General features: G+C 43.4%; 1 protein-coding gene across 2 annotated transcripts; it reads right to left on the bottom strand.

The window, feature by feature from the left end:
* Nucleotides 1-1,006: 1,006 nt before the first annotated feature.
* Nucleotides 1,007-18,145, bottom strand: LOC129631503 (zinc finger protein 850-like). 2 transcript variants are annotated; one of them, XM_055552561.1, is made up of 3 exons: nucleotides 17,867-18,145; nucleotides 12,532-12,658; nucleotides 1,007-5,282 (listed from the first exon to the last, which is right to left on the bottom strand). In XM_055552561.1, exons 1-3 carry the CDS (start codon nucleotides 17,897-17,899, stop codon nucleotides 2,440-2,442), a joined length of 3,003 nt encoding a protein of 1,000 aa, XP_055408536.1. In that variant the 5' UTR covers nucleotides 17,900-18,145; the 3' UTR covers nucleotides 1,007-2,439. The 2 variants fall into 2 exon arrangements, with proteins under 2 accessions (XP_055408536.1, XP_055408537.1); XM_055552562.1 differs by having other exon boundaries at nucleotides 12,532-12,639.
* Between the last annotated feature and the right edge of the window lie 1,558 nt (nucleotides 18,146-19,703).

Raw genomic sequence — 19,703 nt, 5'->3', positions numbered from 1 at the left:
AGGTTTTCTCCTGGGTCCCCACTACCACCACTACCTTCCTGCCACCTCCTGCTCTGCACCATACCTGGCTCACCCCTTTCCCTCTCCTGAGATGCCACCTCCAATAAAACATGGCCAGTGGTTTGGAGAATGTGGGCCTTGGACAAAAAGGCCACACCAGGTTCCGCTGGGGAACTTCCTGGGCTCTAGATTTCCTGAGAAGTCTCACCAGGGATGGAGAGACCCACAGTGGCCCCATCAACCAACTGGAGTCTTTGAAAAACATCCCAAGTGTTGGTGAACTTCACGTAGGGAAAATACCCGATGCCATGAGTCATTAATTACAGAGAAAGATGACAAGAACCTTGAAGAGAGCATTCAGAGTGTAAGAAGCCCATATCAGGAGATGGTGAGACAGGGAAGCCTAGTGTCCTGCACTTCATGGGGTTTCAGAGTTGGACACGACTGAGTGACTGAACAACATAAGAAACTGGATGCTAAGTTTAGTTTTCCACCGAACACCCAGAGGACCCAAGCAGAATTTATCAGCTCCTTCCCTGAGTACATCCCACTTTCACAAACTAAGAATTTTTAAAATTGGCAAAAGCTACAAAGCAGGGCTAGGTTTATTGTTTCACTGAAAGCCTAGACTTAAGTGATGGGAACAGGGATGATACATATTAAAAAAGGCAAATGATGCAATCAGCAATTATACAGAAGATATACAGCTGGTAAACAGCACATTAAAAATGCTCAAAATCATGAATCTCTAGGGAAATGTAGTAAAACCAATTGAAACCTCACTGAGACAGCACTACTCACTTATTAAGAGGACTGATATTAATGACTGGTACAGATGTTGAGAAACTGGAACTCCTACAATGCAGATGGAAATGCAAAGGGGAACAGTCATTTTAAATGAGTTTCTTAGTTTCATCAGGTGTTAAAATTTACCTACCAAAGTGACCCAGACATTCCCCTGAGTTATCAATAAAAGGAACATACATCCACATAAAGAACTGACACAAGTGTTTACAGCAGCTTTATTTTCAAGAATGAAAACCTAGAAATAACCTAAACGCTCAGAAAAAGATGAATGGATAAACAGTTGTACATCTAAATATAAGAACGCTACTCACCAAAAACTAAAGAGATGAGATACTTGTATATATCATGGATGAATCTGAAACAATTATGAAACAAAGGAAAACAAAAATAGTAAGCCGTTTATGACTCCAATCAGATAAATTCAAGAAAATGCACATATTATCTATTCTAAGGGAAAGTACATCAATGGTTATTGGAAAGGTGGGAAGGGCAAGGAGAAGTAAACATACCATTAACAGATATGGGCATCATTAGGACTCAAGAGGTTCATACCTAGGTGAAAACTTGCTTCAGCATCAGTCCTTCCAGTTAATATTCAAGGTTTGATCTCCTTGCTGTGAAAAGGACTTTCAGGAATCTTCTCTAGCACCACATTTTGAAGTCATCAATTCCTTGGCATTCTGCCTTCTTTATGGTCCAGCTCTCACAACCGTAAGTGACCACTGGGGACACCATAGCCTTGGCTATACAAATCTTTGTCGGCAGAGTAATGTCTCTGCTTTTCAGGACACCGTCTAGATTTGTCATTGGTTTCCCGCCAAGAAAAAATAGTCTGACTTCATGGCTGAAGTTTGGTGCATGTAAATTATACTTTGATATAGCTTTAAAGATTGGCTCAAAATGAAAAAAACCTTCATGTCCTACTCTTTTTGGAAAAAAAGGTTCTGCAACTGTATGCTGAACCCACCAACACACTCCTCATGTTCTCTGGAGCTCAGTCTTCTATCAGTGGTAGCGAAGATGGGGTTAGGGTTTCTGCCTGAGTCAGCAGGAATGCTGCCTAGATCACAAGAGTCACATCCCCTTTTCCTTTCCTGCCTCTGCAGTAAGGTCCTTAAAGTACAATTCACTAGAATCAGCATATAAACTGATACTGCACAGTCAATGTCATATAAACATCAGGATGCACTTTTAGGAGAGGCACATTCCATCAGGTTGACTGCAATTTCCCCCCACTCCCTATTAAACCAGAGTTTCTGTACCAATTGTGGTTTCCCTTGGACCCAGTGATCATACAAATAATGAGATTATACAAATAATGAGATTAGCTCAAAGATTTGTGGACATCAGGAAACACATCAGGTTCTTTTAGACTTGGAGAATACCTACTTTTCAACAGTGCCTCAATACTCTATAATCTCTAATCTGAATAAGGAATAAAGATCCATGCTGCTCTCAGAAACACTTGAAATGAGATTCAATTCAGACCAATGGCCCCTCAATTTCCTCCAGTGTCCCTAAACTCAACAAGGAAATTGCATATTCACTGCACATTTATGACTTCCTGTAGGGTAAACTCTCAAATGTTCAAAGTGATTTGCTCGTAAAAGATTTCCTATATTTAGTGCATTCCTAAGGCCTTTCTCCAGTGTGAGCTTTCTTATGACAGTGCAGTTTAGTGGTGTTAATAAAAGATTTCCCACATTCACTACATTTAAAAGGCCTTTCTCCACGGTGAACTTTCTGATGATAATAGAGGCTGTTGCCACGAGTGAAAGATTTCCCACATTCACTGCACTTATAAGGCCTTTCTCCAGTGTGAGCTCTCTGGTGTATAATGAGAAGATTTCTCTGGACAAAGCTTTTCCCACAATCACCACACTCATAAGGCCTTTCTCCAGTGTGAGCACTCTGATGATAACAGAGGCCAGATTTGCTGCTAAAGGATCTCCCACATTCACTGCACTCATAAGGCTTTTCTCCAGTGTGACTTCTCAGATGTATACGGAGCTGGTAACTAGTGGTAAAAGATTTCCCACATTTGGTGCATTTGTAAGGCCTTTCTCCAGTATGAACTCTAAGATGACAACGAAGGTAGTAATTAAGGGTATAAGATTTCCCACATTCACTGCACTCAAAAGGCTTTTCTCCAGTGTGGGCTCTCTGATGAACACGTAGGAGGTAATTAGTAATAAAAGATTTTCCACATTCAATGCATTTGTAAGGCTTTTCTCCAGCGTGAGTTTTCTTATGATAGTACAAGGCAGAGTTAAAGTTAAAAGATTTTCCACATTCCCTGCATTCATAATGCCTTTCACCTTTGTGAATACTCTGGTGTTCAGTAAGCCTACACTTACTATTATAAGATTTCCCACACTCAGTACACACATAAGCACTTTTCCCTGTGTGAACTCTTTGGTGTTCAATTAAGGTACTCCTAAAGATAAAGGATTTCCCACATTCACTACACTCAAAAGGCCTTTCCCTTGCATGTGATTTCTGATGATGCTCGAGGGCCGACCTATACATGAAAGATTTCCCACATTCACTACACTCAAAAGGCCTTTCCCTTGCATGTGATTTCTGATGACGCTTGAGGACCGACCTATACATGAAAGATTTTCCACATTCACTGCACTCATGAGGTCTTTCTCCAGAATGAACTCTCTGATGATTACGGAGAGAACTGATAGTAGTAAATGATTTCTTGCATTCATTGCACCTTACATAAGACCTGTCTCCAGAATGAATCCCCTGATGATAACGAAAGTTGAATTTTGAGGTAAAAGATTTCCCACACTCACTGCACCTATATGGCCATTCACTAGAATGAATTCTCTGATGGTAATGAAAAACAGCAGGATTAATAAAAGATTTCCCACATTCACTGCACTCAATAGGCCTTTCAGTGTGAGTGCCTTCATGAAAATGGAGCCTAGTGCTACTGGTAAAAGATTTTCCACACTCAACACACACATAAGGCCTTTCTTCAGTGTGAATTCTCTGATGACGATGGAGATGGGAACTAGTAATAAAAGATTTCCCACATTCATTGCACTTATAAGGCCTTGCTCCTGCATGAGATCTCTGATGATATCTGAGGGAAGGCCTAGAGATAAAAGATTTCTCACATTCACTGCACTTGTAAGGTCTTTCTCCTGTGTGAGATCTATTATGACAAATGAATGAGGATCTAGACATAAAAGATTTCCCACATTCACTGCATTTGTAAGGCCTTTCTCCAGTATGAGATCTCTGATGATATTGGAGAGCGCTGGTAGAGGTAAAAGATTTCCCACATTCATAACATTTATAAGGCTTTTCTCCTGTGTGAGATCTCCGATGACATTGGAAAGAATTGGTAGAGGTAAAAGATTTCCCACATTCATAGCATTTATAAGGCTTTTCTCCTGTGTGAGATCTCTGATGATTACGGAGTTTGAAGTTAGAGGTGAAGCATTTTCCACATTCACTGCATTTATAAGGCCTTTCTCCAGTGTGAGATCTCTGATGAGATCGGAGGATGCAGTTAGTGGTAAAGGATTTCCCACATTCACTGCAGTCATAAGGTCTTTCTCCTGTGTGAGATCTCTGATGATAAATGAGGGCAGATCTACATGTAAAAGATTTCACACAGTCACTACACCTATAAGGACGTTCTCCAGAAAATACTCTCTTATGTCCAATGAACACAAAGCTGTCGTAAAAAGACTCTGCACAGTCACTGCACACAGAACTATTCTCTCCATTGTGCAATCTTTGGGGAGAAACGAGGACTGATTTGTGGCTTAAGGATTTCCCACATTTGCTGCACTTCTCTGATCCTGAACGAGTATAAATTTTTTGATCCTGACTGACAGTTGAGTTTTGTCTAAAAGATTTGCCACTTTTGATAAACAAATGAAGTCTTTCCCCAGGATGAACTCTCTGGTGGATAATAAACGTTGATTTGTACCTGAATGTTTTCCCACATTCCCTGCACACAAAACACGGCCTTTCAGTGTAGACACTCCAGTCCTGAACAAGTGTGTGTTCAGGGCTGAAGGCTTTCTCGCAATTTCCGGAGGTATGATTTCTGCTTGGTGAAGTTGATCTGTACTGGGTGACTGTATTCAGCTTCTCCACAGTATAAGTGGCCTGCAGATGTCCCATGCTGGCCAGAATTTTCCCAGAAGTAAGAGGCTTCCCTGACACATGGAATCTGGGGCTCTTAAAAGATAAAGCCTCATGTACACAGCTTCTCAAAGATATATAAAATTTTTTTGCACACGCCCCACACCTCAACAGTTTTGGGCTGTATTTTGTTCCCTGCTGCTCCACCAACTGGAAAACATATCTCAAGACTGTACTACACTTCTCACAGGGATGGGTCTTCTGAGAAAATGGAGTTGCTGTGGGAGATCCAGTCCATGAGACTCCTATAGGAACAGTTTTTTCACAGGGTGTCTCCCCACCTTCTGCTCCACAGCAGCAACCTGAATGCAAAGAAACACTAGTGAAGTGCACGTTGACTTCATAGGGAGGGAGCTAGTTCACCATAAATGTATAGCCATTTCATATAAGAATGACCTTCAAAGAAATGGGATACTTTTAAAGACTAGGGAGTTGGAAATCAGTTTAAGCAGCAGCTGCTGTGCATTACTGGGACTGAAACTGGTGGAGACCTCAACAAGAAAAGGATACAAAAATAGAGTGTGACACAAGGAAAAGAAGCAGGGTCTAGTGCTTGTTTCCCTGTCCACAGCTTCCTGTAGGACCTTTTCTACTACTGATGTGAAGCTCAGTAGAAGGGTGTGATCACGGCCATGAAAACACAATCACATATCATTTGTTTTTCAAGGTCAATTTAAGGATATATTCACACCTCGCAGCATGATGCATGATGGGCAAAGTTCAGAGAGTAATAGAGAAAGCATGGTAAGAGAAACAGGTAAGATGTTGAGTCCAGAGAGGTGGAGCTGATCCCTGTGCTGGAAGTCATAGCAGAAATGACAAAGTAACAGAAATGACAGGTCAGCAAAAAGTCAACAGCGGAGGAGTAAAGGCAGAAATGGGGTGTGGTCACTGGCAATAGTACCAAAGTTTTCATTGAACAAAGACAGTTTCCTGGTATATTTTTAACAATGCCCTGATGTCACAGTCTCCCCAGCTATAATTCAGCAGGACCAGGCCCACTGAGCTCACCATGCCATGGCTAGAGTCATGTCCATCCCATTATGCACAAAGGATTCCTTTCCCTAAGAAAGTCATAACCACAATTACTGGGTACATGGAGCACTGAAGGAAAAAAAAAAAAAAAGAAAAGAAACACGGAAAGGCTAGTAGTGTTCCAGAGCAATTCAGCATTACAGCAGACCCAGGAAAGAGCACAAGTTGAATGACACCAATAAAATAGTAGAATAGGAGATACCACCCTTCACCACCAATGAAAAATAAACAGCTGTCCATGAAGGACATTAATCAGCCTTGGAAGACACAAGAGTCCAGTGAAGAACTGACTCTTATATTCATGTATGGAAGTGAGAGTTGAGCCATAAAGAAGGCTGAGTGCCAAAGAACTGATGCTTTTGAATTGTGTTGGAGAATACCCTTGAGAATACTGTGGACTGCAAGAAGATCCAACTAGTCAATCCTAAAGGATATCAACCCTGAATACTCATTTGGAAGGACTGATGCTAAAGCTGAGGTTCTAATACTTTGGCCACCTGATACGAAGAGCCAACTCACTGGAAAAGACCCTGATGATGGGGAAAATTGAAGGCAAAAGGAGAAAGGGGCAGCAGAAGATAAGATGGTTAGATAGCATCACTGGCTCAATGGACATGAATTTGAGCAAACTCCGGAAGACAGTGAAAGACAGAGGAGTCTGCAGTGCTGCAGTCCAGGAGGTTGTAAAGAGTAGGACACAACCTACCTGTTGACCACCACCACCACCACCACCACCACCACCACCACAGTGAAACATCATAGAAGGAAGAAGCACACAGAAAGGATCACTGGAAAGTGTCTTAAAAGAGACATCTGGAAATGACTAGGAAATGAGGGCTGGGCTGCCACTGACCTATTTCTCTCAGCCACAGGGCAGGGGCCACTGCAGTCCCAGTGGCCTCTGCTGCAGAAGACATAGCTGCCTGCTCCACAGAGGACACTGGAACTTTTGCCACTGAATTATCTGACGCTCATGGTCAGAGTGGATACCCTGGTGAGTATGAAGCTACTGGTTAACACCCTTGGCAGGAGCTGTTGTGCTGATCCAGAAGCAGGGCTGCCACACCCCCTAAACCTGTGCCAGCATTTCAGACCCTGACTCCACCACTACACCATGTACTCCTGTGTCTCAGGCACTAGAAACAACTTCGCTATAGACATGCCAGTTTGACAGAACCACAGCCATTGTCTACATGTGCAGCCAGGCAGATTCCATGGCTGCTCCCTGCACAGCCACATATCTCAAACAAAAGCCAAGGCTGCTGAGGCTATCCAATCACCCAGACCCCAGAACCACTGTCACTCCAAAAGTGCCTGCATACAACACCCCAGGTCTGTGGATCCTCAACAGATGCACACACCTCAGACACCAGTGCCACTACAACTAATCAGGTACCCAACAGTCGATAGGCACCAAGAAGGATCCCCTTGGTGACAAAGTCCTCTGGGAGAAAAGAGATCAGGAGTTCGCTAGCAGCCTTCTCCACCACTTTGGACACCCTCAGCTTTGCTGATTGAGGAATCTTGATTATCTTTACTGACAGACTTCAGGTGAAGAAGCTGCACACAGAACAACATAGTTGGGTCTTCCACAGAGCCAGAATGGCCACAGCCCAAACTTGAACCCACCACAGATTGAAATCTTCCCACACCAAAAACTGTAATGTGAAGCCTGGAAGAAATGACTAAACCATCAAATCAGCGTAAAGAAATGCAAGGCTACAGGAAACACACAAAAAATCAAAGAAACATGAAACCAATACAGAAATACCATAATTTATCAGAAACCACACTCAAGGAAATGGAGACCTATAAAGGGTCAAAGAGTTCAAAATAATTGTTTGACCACAGTTCAGTGAAGCAACAACAAAGCAACAATTCAACAAAGTAAGGTAAACAATATATAAACAAAGCAAGTTGTTTAACAAAGAGACAAAAATGAAAAAGCAGGTCTTCACTGGTGGCTCGGTCAGTAAAGATTCTGCCTCCAATGCGAGAGACCTGGGTTCAGTCCCTGGGTTGGGAAGATCCCATGGAGAAGGAAATGGCAACCCACTCCAGTATTCTTGCCTGGAGAATTCCATGGACAGAGGAGCTTGGTCGGCTACAGTTCATGGGGTCGTAAAGAGTCGGACATGACTAAGTGACTAACGATACCGGCACTCACTGAACTCATGAAGGTTGGCTGAGAGGAACAGGACTGAAGAATCGCCCCCAGTGATATTGGAGGTTCTGGTATGCCCACTCTCCAAAAAGGCCCATAGATGTGAAGAATCAACAGATAAATTGATAAATGAATATGTGGGAAATCCCTATCACATCATTGATGGGATTCTTAATATGATACAACAGGGAGCTAAGAAGACATATCAAAATAAGAAATGGAACAATACAAGATCATTACATATATTTATAATCAAACACTTTCATGCAGACACAGAACAACTATATCCTCTTAATACCAGTCGAGTGTCAACTAGTACATGGGAAAGGCTGTTTTTACATTGACTGTCCTTATTGCACTGATCCTTTAGCAGAATTATTCTACTTGGTCTCCAAAAGAAAACATTCTACTATGCTGAAATAGCGCAAACAACTTATGCTTTTACAGTCTGCTCTTACCTATTACCAGAACAATTTATGTATTCTTACACCTTTGGACTTCTATGGGTATTAAAAACTTGAATAGCTAAAGTTATGAGAACCAAGATGGTATATATATGAAGTATACGCCTTCAGTTCAGTTCAGTCACTCAGTCATGTTTGACTCTGTGACCCCATAGACTGCAGCATGTCAGGCTTCCCTGTCCATCATGAACTCCCGGAGCCTGTTCAAATTCGTGTCCATCGAGTCAGTGATGCCATCCAACTATTCCATCCTCTGTCATTCCCTTTTCCTCCTGCCTTCAGTCTTTTCCAGAATCAGGGTCTTTTCCAGTGAGTCAGTTCTTTGCACCAGGTGGCCAAAGTATTGGAGCTTCAGCTTCAGCATCAGTCCTTCCAATGAATATTCAGGACTGATTTCCCTTAGGATTGACTGGTTTGATCCCCTTGCAGTCCAAAGGACTCTTTTAAGAGTCTTCTCCAACACCACAGTTTAAAAGCATCCATTCTTCAGTGCTCAGCTTTCCTTATGGTCCAACTCTCACATCCACACATGACTCCTGGAAAAACCATAGCTTTGACTAGATGCACCTTTGTTAGCAAAGTAAGGTCTCTGCTTTTTAATATGCTGTCTAGGTTGGTCAAAGCTTCACAAGCGTCTTTTAATTTCATGGCTGCAGTCACCATCTGCAGTGATTTTGGAGCCATAAAAAATAAAGTCTGTCACTGGAAACAGTTTCCCCATCTATTTGCCAAGAAGTGATGGGACCTGATGCTATGATCTTTGTTTTTTGAATGCTAAGTTTTAAGCCAGTCTTTTCACCCTCCTCTTTCACTTTCATAAAGAGGCTCCTCAGTTCCTCTTCGCTTTCTGCTATAATCATCTGCATATCTGAAGTTACTGATATTTCTCCCAGCAATCTTGATTCCAGCTTGTGTTTCATCCATCCTGGTATTTTGCATGATGTACTCTGCATACAAGTTAAATAAGTGGAGTGACAGAATACAGCCTTGATGTGCTCCTTTTCCAACTTGGAACCAGTCCATTGTTCCATGTCTGGTTTTAACTGTTGCTTCTTGACCTGCATACAGATTTCTCAGGAGGCAGGTAAGGCGGTCTGGGTTCCCATCTCTCGAAGAATTTTCCACAGTTTGTTGTGATCCACACAGTTAAAGGCTTTGGCATAGTCAGTGAAGCAAAAGTAGATGTTTTTCTGGAATTCTCTAGCTTTTTCTATGATCCAAGATGTTGGCAATTTGATCTATGCTTCCTCTGCCTTTCCTAAATCCAGCTTGAACATCTGGAAGTTCATGTACTGTTCAAGCCTTGCTTGGAGAATTTTGAGCATTACTTTGCTAGCGTGTGAGATGAGTGCAATTGTGCAGTAGTTTGAACATTCTTTGGCATTGCCTTTGAGACTGGAATGAAAATTGACCTTTTCCAGTCCTGTGGCCATTGCTGAGTTTTCCAGATTTGTTAGCATGTTGAATGCAGCACTTTCACAGCATCATCTTTCAGAATTTGAAATAGCCCAACTGGAATTCCATCACCTCCATTAGCTTTGTTCATAGTGATGCTTCCTAAGGCCCACTTGACTTCACATTCCAGGATGTCTGGCTCTAGGTGAGTGATCACACTATCGTGGTTACCTGGGTCATGAAGATCTTTCTTATATAGTTCTTTTGTGTATTCTTGCCACCTTTTCTTAATATCTTCTGCTTCTGTTAGGTCCACGTCATTTCTGTCCTTTATTGAGCCCATCTTTGCATGAAATGTTCCCTTGGTATCTCTAATTTTCTTGAAGAGATCTCTAGTCTTTCCCATTCTATTGTTTTCCTTTGTTTCTTTGCAATGTATATCCCTTGGGCATCTATTTTTAACTAAGTGAAAACTAGATGGAAATATGGGAGACCCAGTTGATTTGCAGGAAAGATAATTAAATTTCTGTCAAAAAATTATGACTATGGGCTTAAGCTTTTATTGTCTTTTTGTGCTGTCTTTGTGTTTCGAATGTTCAAACATATAACTGGTGTATTAGAAGAAGAGTATAAATATCTGTTGAAAAGGGGTAGTATCAATAATCTGATGATATTATCAATCTTTTTGGGGGGAATAATTATTTCCCAATGTTGTGTTAATTTCTGCTGTACAACAAAGTAAATTAGCCATATGTATAGGAATATCCCCTCCCTGTTGAGCCTCCCTATTTCTTACCTTGTTTAACTGAAAGTCAATCACTTGGAATTCTGTTTAGATTGAAAGTCCTTGGTACATTCTTATGTTATGGCTATTAAAAATCATTCCAAAGCAGCTACACTGGAATATAATTAAGAAATGCTCTGACTAGTCTCAGAAAACCATACAATAAAAATGGAAATTTCACGTACTTGCAAAAACTCTGAGTTGGTAAAATTACCTTCATCTGTTGGGGATTATGTTTACCTTAGTAATACAATCATGACACTCATTTAAAAGAAACAAACAAGAGCTTCCCTGGTGGTCCAGTCTTTAAGAGTCCACCTGTCAAAGATCCCTGGTCCAGGAAGATTCTACATGGCCTATAGCAACTGAGCCCCTGCACAACTACTGAGCCCATGCTCCTAGAATCTGTGCTCCACAAGAAAAGAAACCACTGCAATGAGAAACCTACACACCACAAGGAAGAGCAGTCCCCGCTCATTGCAACAAAGACCTACATAGCCAAAACTAACCAAATAAAAATGTGTTTTAAAAAAGAAAGCAAACAAACAAATGGACCCAAACAGAAGTTCTGCTGCTGAAGAATACAATGAAATAAAGCACATGAAGACAGTATCAATAGCCAAATTTTATTAAGCAAAATAAGTCTAGGAACTTGAAAACAGGTGTTCTAATTATCCAGTGAGGAGAAAAGAGAGACTAAGATGAAGTGAAGAAAGCATACACGGATTATGAAACAAAAAGCAAAACACTATTTGTATTTTCAGAGTCCTGGAAAGAGCAGACAGAGAGAAAGGGGTAGCAAGCACATTTAAAGAAACAATGATTGAAAACTCTCTAACTAGAGAGAAAAGAGTACACATCCAGATACATGAGGCTCACAGGTTCAATCAAAAACTTCATTGAAGCATATTATAATAAAATGGTCAAAAAGCAATTACAGTGAATTCCCTGGAGGTCCAGTAGTTAGGACTGGGCACTTTCACTGCTGGGGCCTAAGTTCAATCCCTGGCCAGGGAACTAAGATCCCAAAGCCTCAAGGTGTGAGGTGTGTCTGGGAGCGGTGGGTCGGGGAGGAGAGAGGGTGGGGGGTGGGGGTGGGGCCGGGTATTACATACTAGTCATAAAAAGAATGAAATAATGCTATTTGCAGCAACATGGATGAACCTAGACGTTATCATACTAAGTGAAGTAAGTCAGAGAAAAACAAATATATGTGATGTCACTTATATATAGAATCTAAAAAAAAAAAGTACGAATGAACTTTATTTACAAAATAGACACAGACTCAGATAAAACAAACTCATGGTTACCAAAGCAGAAGTGAGGGAGGGATAAACTGGGAGTATGGGATTAACAGATGCACACTACCATGTATACAATAAACAATGATGTACTGTACCGCACAGGGAACCTTATTCAATAACTTATAGTAAACTATTTAATGGAAAAGAACTGAAAACACATGGATGTATACATATATATGTATAACCAAATCACTTGCCCTATGAGAGTTCAGTACAGCAAGGATTGGGGTTGGAGAGAAAAGAGGGCAGTGCCAACACCCCAGCCTTCTACCTACCACAACTATACAGAAACCTGGGAAAACTAGCAGTGCCTATACCACGTGAGGCCAGAGCACCTCCTTCAGAAAGGTGGGATGAGGCAGGATACAGAGCCCAGCCCAGGTCACTGGGGAAGTTGAGTCTTACCCAGTGAAGATATAAGTGTGTAGTTCTCCAGCATCACATCCAGATACAGGAGTCTCTGAGTCTCATCAAGGAGTCTCCATTCCCTCTGGGAGAAGCGCACAGCAACATCTGGAAAGGTCACACCACCCTGTCATGAAGGGGACAGATGAAAGCTTGAACATTATCCCTCTGAGAACCCACAATCCATGTCTGCACAAATCTATTCCAGATATTCTCCACTAGAGCTCCCAACCTGAGAGAAGATGCCAGGCCCTGGTGCCACTGTCTCCTCACAGCCCATTAACCAATGTGTTCAGCCCTCAGCAGTCACTAGGTGGAAGGGGTGGTGGTGCACACAGATGCCATCTAAACTCTGAGCTTGGCCTGCAATCTCACCACCTGCCACCAGTCCTTCCTTCCATATTTGCCACCCTAAAACCAGACATGAATTTCACATCCCCACAGCTTTCTTCAACTTCTTTACTGCCAGCTTTGCCCTTTCAACCACCACAACACTTGTCTCTCCACTCAACCTTTGTAAAAAACCCAGCCCTAAAAATCTCCCCACAAGACATCACTTCAGTTCAGTTCAGTCGTGTCCAGCTCTTCGCGACCTCATGGACTACAGCACGCCAGGCTTTACTGTCCATCACCAACTCCCAGAGTGGACTCAAACTCATGTCCTTTGAGTTGGTGATGCCATCCAACCATCTCATCCTCTGTCATCCCCTTCTCCCACCTCAATCTTTTCCAGCATCAGGGTCTTTTCCAGTCAGTCAGTTCTTCGCATCAGGTGGCCAAAGCATTGGATTTTCAGTATCAGTCCCTCCAATGAATAGTCAGGACTGATTTCTTTAAGGATTGACTGGTTTTATCTCCTTGCAATCCAAGGAACTCTCAAGAGTCTTCTCCAACACCACAGTTCAAAAGCATCAGTTCTTCACTGCTCATCTTTCTTTATAGCCCAACTCTCACATCCATACATGACTACTGGAAAAACTATAGCCTTGACTAGATCGACCTTTGTTGGCAAAGTAATGTCTCTGCTTTTTGATATACTGTCTAGGTTGGTCATAGCTTTTCTTCCAAGGGGCAAGCATCTTTTAATTTCATGGCTGCAGTCACCATCTGCAGTGATTTTGGAGCCCAAGAAAATAAAGTCTGTCACTGTTTCCATTGTTTCCCCATCTATTTGGCATGAAGTGATGGGACTGGATGCCATGATCTTAGTTTTCTGAATGTTGAGTTTTAAGCCAGACGTAGTGACTCATAAATGACATCTGCCCCAGACCTTATCCACTAGCAAGACTAAAACATCCCAGATCCCATCAAAATTCATCACAAAATCCTGAAGAAGCCATATAGTATTAAATAAGCAGTAGCCCCAGCCTCACTGCCTTCTTGTCTCAATTACTCCTGGGTCTCCTCAGCCATTTTTCCTCCACTCATCCCACAAACATATCCAGGCCCTGAGCAAAAGAACCACTTCTCAGGACACACCTGTCTTTCTGACCAACTAATATCATGCCTACTATAACCTGCATTCCCCTGCTAAATGTGATCCACAGCTCCACGCTTCTCCACACAACTGTCATCACTTTTGAGAATTTCCATTCCTGAACACCTTCCCAGTTTTCCAGACCTGCCTAGTCAACTGCCCACTTGTTGCCTACACTCAGTCTTCTCTGAAACATCTCAGACTCTTAACAGAGCGAAAACAAACATAATATTTCCAAGGAAAATTAATCTGCTGTTAAGGTCCCCATCCAGTTGATGGGCCTTCCATCCCTTCATCTACTAGGAACCCTGAAGGTCATCCATCGCTACTTCCTTTCTGTCACCAAAAAGACTCACAATTTGGCTTGGCCCGTCTCCAAAAATGGATCCAGAATTCCTGAGACATCAAGGGCAGTCCCTCTGGTCCATGAATACTCAATTTAGTTCAGTTCAGTCGCTCAGTCATGCCCGACTCTTTGCGACCCCATGAATCGCAGCACGCCAGGCCTCCCTGTCCATCACCAACTCCCGGAGTTCACTGAGACTCACGTCCATCGAGTCAGTGATGCCATCCAGCCATCTTATCCTCTGTCGTCCCCTTCTCCTCCTGCCCACAATCCCTCCCAGCATCAGAGTCTTTTCCAATGAGTCAACTCTTCGCATGAGGTGGCCAAAGTACTGGAGTTTCAGCTTTAGCATCATTCCTTCCAAAGAAATCCCAGGCTGATCTCCTTCAGAATGGACTGGTTGAATCTCCTTGCAGTCCAGGGGACTCTCAAGAGTCTTCTCCAACACCACAGTTCAAAAACATCAATTCTTCAGCGCTCAGCCTTCTTCACAGTCCAACTCTCACATCCATACATAACCACAGGAAAAACCGTAGCCTTGACTAGATGGACCTTTGTTGGTAAAGTAATGTCTCTGCTTTTGAATATGCTATCTAGCTTGGTTATATCTTTCCTTCCAAGGAGTAAGCGTCTTTTAATTTCATGGCTGCAATCACCACTTGCAGTGATTTTGGAGCCCCCCAAAATAACGTCTGACACTGTTTCCACTATTTCCCCATCTATTTCCCTTGAAGTGATGGGACCGAATGCCATGATCTTCGTTTTCTGAATGTTGAGCTTTAAGCCAACTTTTTCACTCTCCACTTTCACTTTCATCAAGAGGCTTTTGAGTTCCTCTTCACTTTCTGCCATAAGGGTGGTGTCATCTGCGTATCTGAGGTTATTGATATTTCTCCCGGCAATCTTGATTCCAGCTTGTGCTTCTTCCAGTCCAGCGTTTCTCATGATGTACTCTGCATATAAGTGAAATAAGCAGGATGACAATATACAGCCTTGACGTACTCCTTTTCCTATTTGGAACCAGTCTGTTGTTCCATGTCCAGTTCTAACTGTTAGGCTACCACAATTAATCATTCCATGCCTCCTGCTACCCCTCCCCCTATTTACTTCTATAGTCTGTTCTCTTCTCTGCAACTAATTGGAGTGTCTTTTGATTTCGGTAAGACTACCTCCTGCCTGCAAGTCAAACCTCTCATTACTTGTATAACAAATTGCCAATTTCTCAGGCAGCAACACTGCAAGCCTGACTCTGGCCTCACCACATCTGGCTTCTAAAGGAAAACAGAGAAGTTGTACCAGGGTTCCGGCTAGTCTGACCTACAAGCCTCTGCATTTCGGGGTCCCTCTGTCTGTCACGCTCTCCCATTAGCCACCATGCGGTCAGAAATGACCTGATGACCGCTTCACCATCCTGAATCCCGGGGCCTGAGCTGCAGGCAAGTGAGTATGGGCCCCAGACTTAAGTGTCTGGTGCAGCATGGCCTTCCCAGCGTGGCGACAGTGGTAAAGAATCACCCTGCTCAGGGCTGGTGCACTGGGATGACCTGAGGGATGGGATGGGGAGGTAGGTGGGAGGGAGGATTCAGGATAGGGGACACATGTACACCCATGGCTGATTCATGTGAATGTATGGCAAAAACCATTACAATATTGTAAGGTAATTAGCCTCCAATTAAAATAAATAGATAAAAATTTTAAAATGTGTTGTAAGTCAGAAAGCCTTTTCTATGTCTGAAGCTTGGAACTGGAAAAAAAAAAAAAATGTATTAAATATAGCCTCTTGCTTTCCTTCCTTAGAACAACACCATGGAGTAAGAGGCAGACTGCTTGAGATTAAGTTCTAGGGTACTGGACACCAGCTATGAGTCTCTACAACGTGCTTAATAGTGAAGTGAAGTCGCTCAGTCGTGTCCGACTCTTTGCGACCCATGGACTGTAGCCCACCAAGCTCCTCTGTCCGTGGGATTCTCCAGGCAAGAACACTGGAGTGGGTTGCCATTTCCTTCTCCAGGGGATCTTCCCAACCCAGGGATCGAACCCAGGTCTCCCACATTGCAGGCAGACGCTTTAACCTCTGAGCCACCAAGGAAGCCCTTAAATACAAGAATACAGTCTCTCAGAAAACCTCCTATAGAGACACAGAACTTCAGATCCAAGTACTAACATCAAAGATTTCAAAGGGAGGAAAGGAAGCCAGGTTGAAAGAAGAAGAGGGAGGAGGCGGGAGAGGGGAGTTAAAGGGGTGGCCTTACAAACGTCTCCTGCCACCTACAGATACCCAGGCGTTATGGGACTTTTCCCTGGGCCTCCAGAGATGGGAGGACTGGAACTCGGCCCTACCACAAATCAGACCAGACCAGAACCAGAATTCGAGTTCTCTGCCAAGAGGAGGTGATCAGTCTCCAATCCTCAGCTCAGGCTGAGGGCCCTTCGACCAGATTCTTGCGTCCAGGACCAGGAGACTAGAAAAACGGTGAAGGATAGGAAGGGTTAAGGAGAGGAAAGAGAGAGGGAAGGGGGGAGAGTGCTAAAGTTTCCTTCTCTATAAAACAGTTATCACCTACTTCACACGATTACTATTAAGATTAAATAACATATATTGAGGGTTTAAAACAGTTCATGGTAAGCACTGTGTGTTTATGTTATTTTTGTGACCGTTGTTACTATCATTGCTATTTACATATTCTAGTCCCTCTGCTCTGGAGAAGGCGATGGCACCCAACTCCAGTACTCTTGCCTGGAAAATCCCATGGACGGAGGAGCCTGGTAGGCTGCAGTCCATGGGGTCGCAAAGAGTCGGACACGCCTGAGCGATTTTACTTTCACTTTTCACTTTCATGCATTGGTGAAGGAAATGGCAACCCACTCCAGTGTTCTTGCCTGGAGAATCCCAGGGACAGGGAAGCCTGTTGGGCTGCCATCTATAGGGTCGCAGAGTCGGACACGACTGAAGTGACTTAGCAGCAGCAGCCCCTCTGCTCAGGATGTATTTTCTTTCTTACTTCACTCGGCAAAATACTTCTCCTTTTTCTAAACCTGACTCAAAAAAACTGTCCTGAACTTTTAAAACAATGTCCTTTTTCAGTGCTATCTTAACAACCTTTATATATATAGTCATTAACAAAATTACCCTGAAATTATCTATTTGAATGTCATACGCCTGTACACACTTGCCTCCTTCCTCCCCCCTAAATTCCCGAAGAACACGTGTCCCTTCTCCATTTGTTCCCTAGAACTGATGCACAACTTATGTATTAGGGATCCACACCCACCCCCCAAAAAAAGAACCCTCTTGCCAATGCAAGAGACACAGGAGACGCGGGGTCAATCCCTGTGTCGGGTCCCGGGAGTAGGGAATGACAACCCCCTCCAGTATTCCTGCTTGGAGAATCCATGGACAGAGGACATGGAGGGCTACGGTCCATATGGTCGCAAAGAGTCGGACACGACTGAAGCGACTTAGCACACACGCACGGGGCGAGGGCGGTGAGGGCCGGGAGAAGAGCGTTTACCTGAGGTGGGTCCCGCAGCGCCGCCGCAGCCATTGGACTCTGCCTGCGAGGGACGGGAGTGTTGGTCCGTACCCCGGGTCTGGCGAGTGCAGCCGGGACAGTGCCTTCTCTCAGACCTTCCCGTCCCCGACCAGCGAGCCAACAGGAGAGACGCCAAAAAAAGGGGCAACCAGGCTGGCTAGGCGGGTGTCCCCTTCGCTCCTCACCATTCCATGAGGACAACCATACCCAACGGAGCACAACGGTTTCCCAGTAGCCTACCCTCCTCCAAAGGATGCTCTAAGCAGATTGAGCGCTAGGCGAGGAGACCGGAAATCCCTCCCCTGACGCATGCTCACTGGGGGAAAGCCTTCATCCTCATCCCTCATTGGTTCAACGCTGATGTCGCTCTGCCTAGGCTCTTCCTGGTAGTGTGGTTCTGGGTGCTCTGGAGACCCCATGAAAGGGTGTTTGCCATCCTTAACTTCCAGAGCATTTCCTGTCAGCTACCCGAAGAATTCGGGGAAAAGGTTGTCCTCCCCAGAGGGAGGAGCTTTACTCCTTAAAGATGTGAAGAGACATTCATTTAGACTCCTCCCAAGCTCATCCTGCTCTCAGAGGACAAGTCTATTAGACTTTTCCAACTTCTGTTACTGTGGGCAGGCAATGTTGCCCACATTCCTGATCCCATTCCAGTTCTAAAAGAAACAAAGCCACAGCCACGGCTGCTGTTCCCCAAAGGTGTTCCCTGAGGGGAAATCGGGATGCAGCCAGGCAGGAAGCATTCTGTGCCTGGGACAATGAGCCTTGATAGTTAAGATGCATATCTAAGGACTAGTGTTAAGAAGCCCAGATTCTTGCATCCTCTCACACACAGAAGAAAAGCACTAAAATCATTAACTTGAGTTGTCTGTTCTTTGTGATTATCAGTGATCCTTTAATGGTCAACTGCCTGTTTTTTCCAGCAAAAAACCAAAAAGCACCTTCTCTATATCCCAGCTTCTCCCTTACCTCTATGGAGCAGTTCCTCAGAGCTGTGTGAGAGATTGTTACTAGAGTTAAAATTGTGAGTAACATCCCTGAATAGAACAACTTGCAACTTTTGGGTTGTGTCTTCCGCTTCAATCCACAACTGAGGTATGAGGGACATCGTTCAATAGAGCCATTCGGGCATAAATGAATCCGTGGGTTGGCAGAAAACTGGTTATTGCTCTCAAATGTTTGTAGCCTCAAGCATTAGAGTCACTTTTGGGAGTTTCAGTGTGAATTGCTAGGAACAACAGAAAAGATCCCTTTCAGGTCCTGACTGGCAAGAAAAAAAAAATCAACTGGGTAAATTTAAAAAGTTTAATTGTCTTTATTGATTGGTTCACTAATTAAGCGTCAACCCTTCTAGCGAGCAGGGGGGAATTCTGAAGGGCTACAGAGAGGAAAACGTTTTTTCTTAAATAGGAAAAGGAAGTCATTAATAAATAGGATGCTTTCAGGCTTAGATAACCTACCTATGGAGAATGGAAGGGGTCTAGGTGCCAGATTGCCTCATCTTCATTTGAGGGTGTTGGAGAGGGCCTCATGTGACATATTACTTCATTGGTAATAACAAGAAAAAATTTTTTTTTCAAACTTTAAACTTTTTATTTTGTTTTAGGGTATAACTGATTAACAATGTTGTGGGAGTTTCAGGTGAACAGTAAAGGGACTCAGCCACACTTATGTTAGGGGAAGCACACTGATTGAAACCACCCACCCTGGGCAGGCACCATAGAAACCATTTGCATGAGTTGTTTTATGACCGGAGATCCTGATAAGGAATACAGAACTAATAAGCCACCACCAACCAGAAGAGTTCAGGAAAGGT

Source organism: Bubalus kerabau, chromosome 17 (assembly GCF_029407905.1).
Source record: "Bubalus kerabau isolate K-KA32 ecotype Philippines breed swamp buffalo chromosome 17, PCC_UOA_SB_1v2, whole genome shotgun sequence".
Taxonomy (NCBI): domain Eukaryota; kingdom Metazoa; phylum Chordata; class Mammalia; order Artiodactyla; family Bovidae; genus Bubalus; species Bubalus kerabau.
The sequence above is the reverse complement of the archived record's forward strand: the minus strand, read 5'-3'. Positions and strand labels throughout refer to the sequence as shown.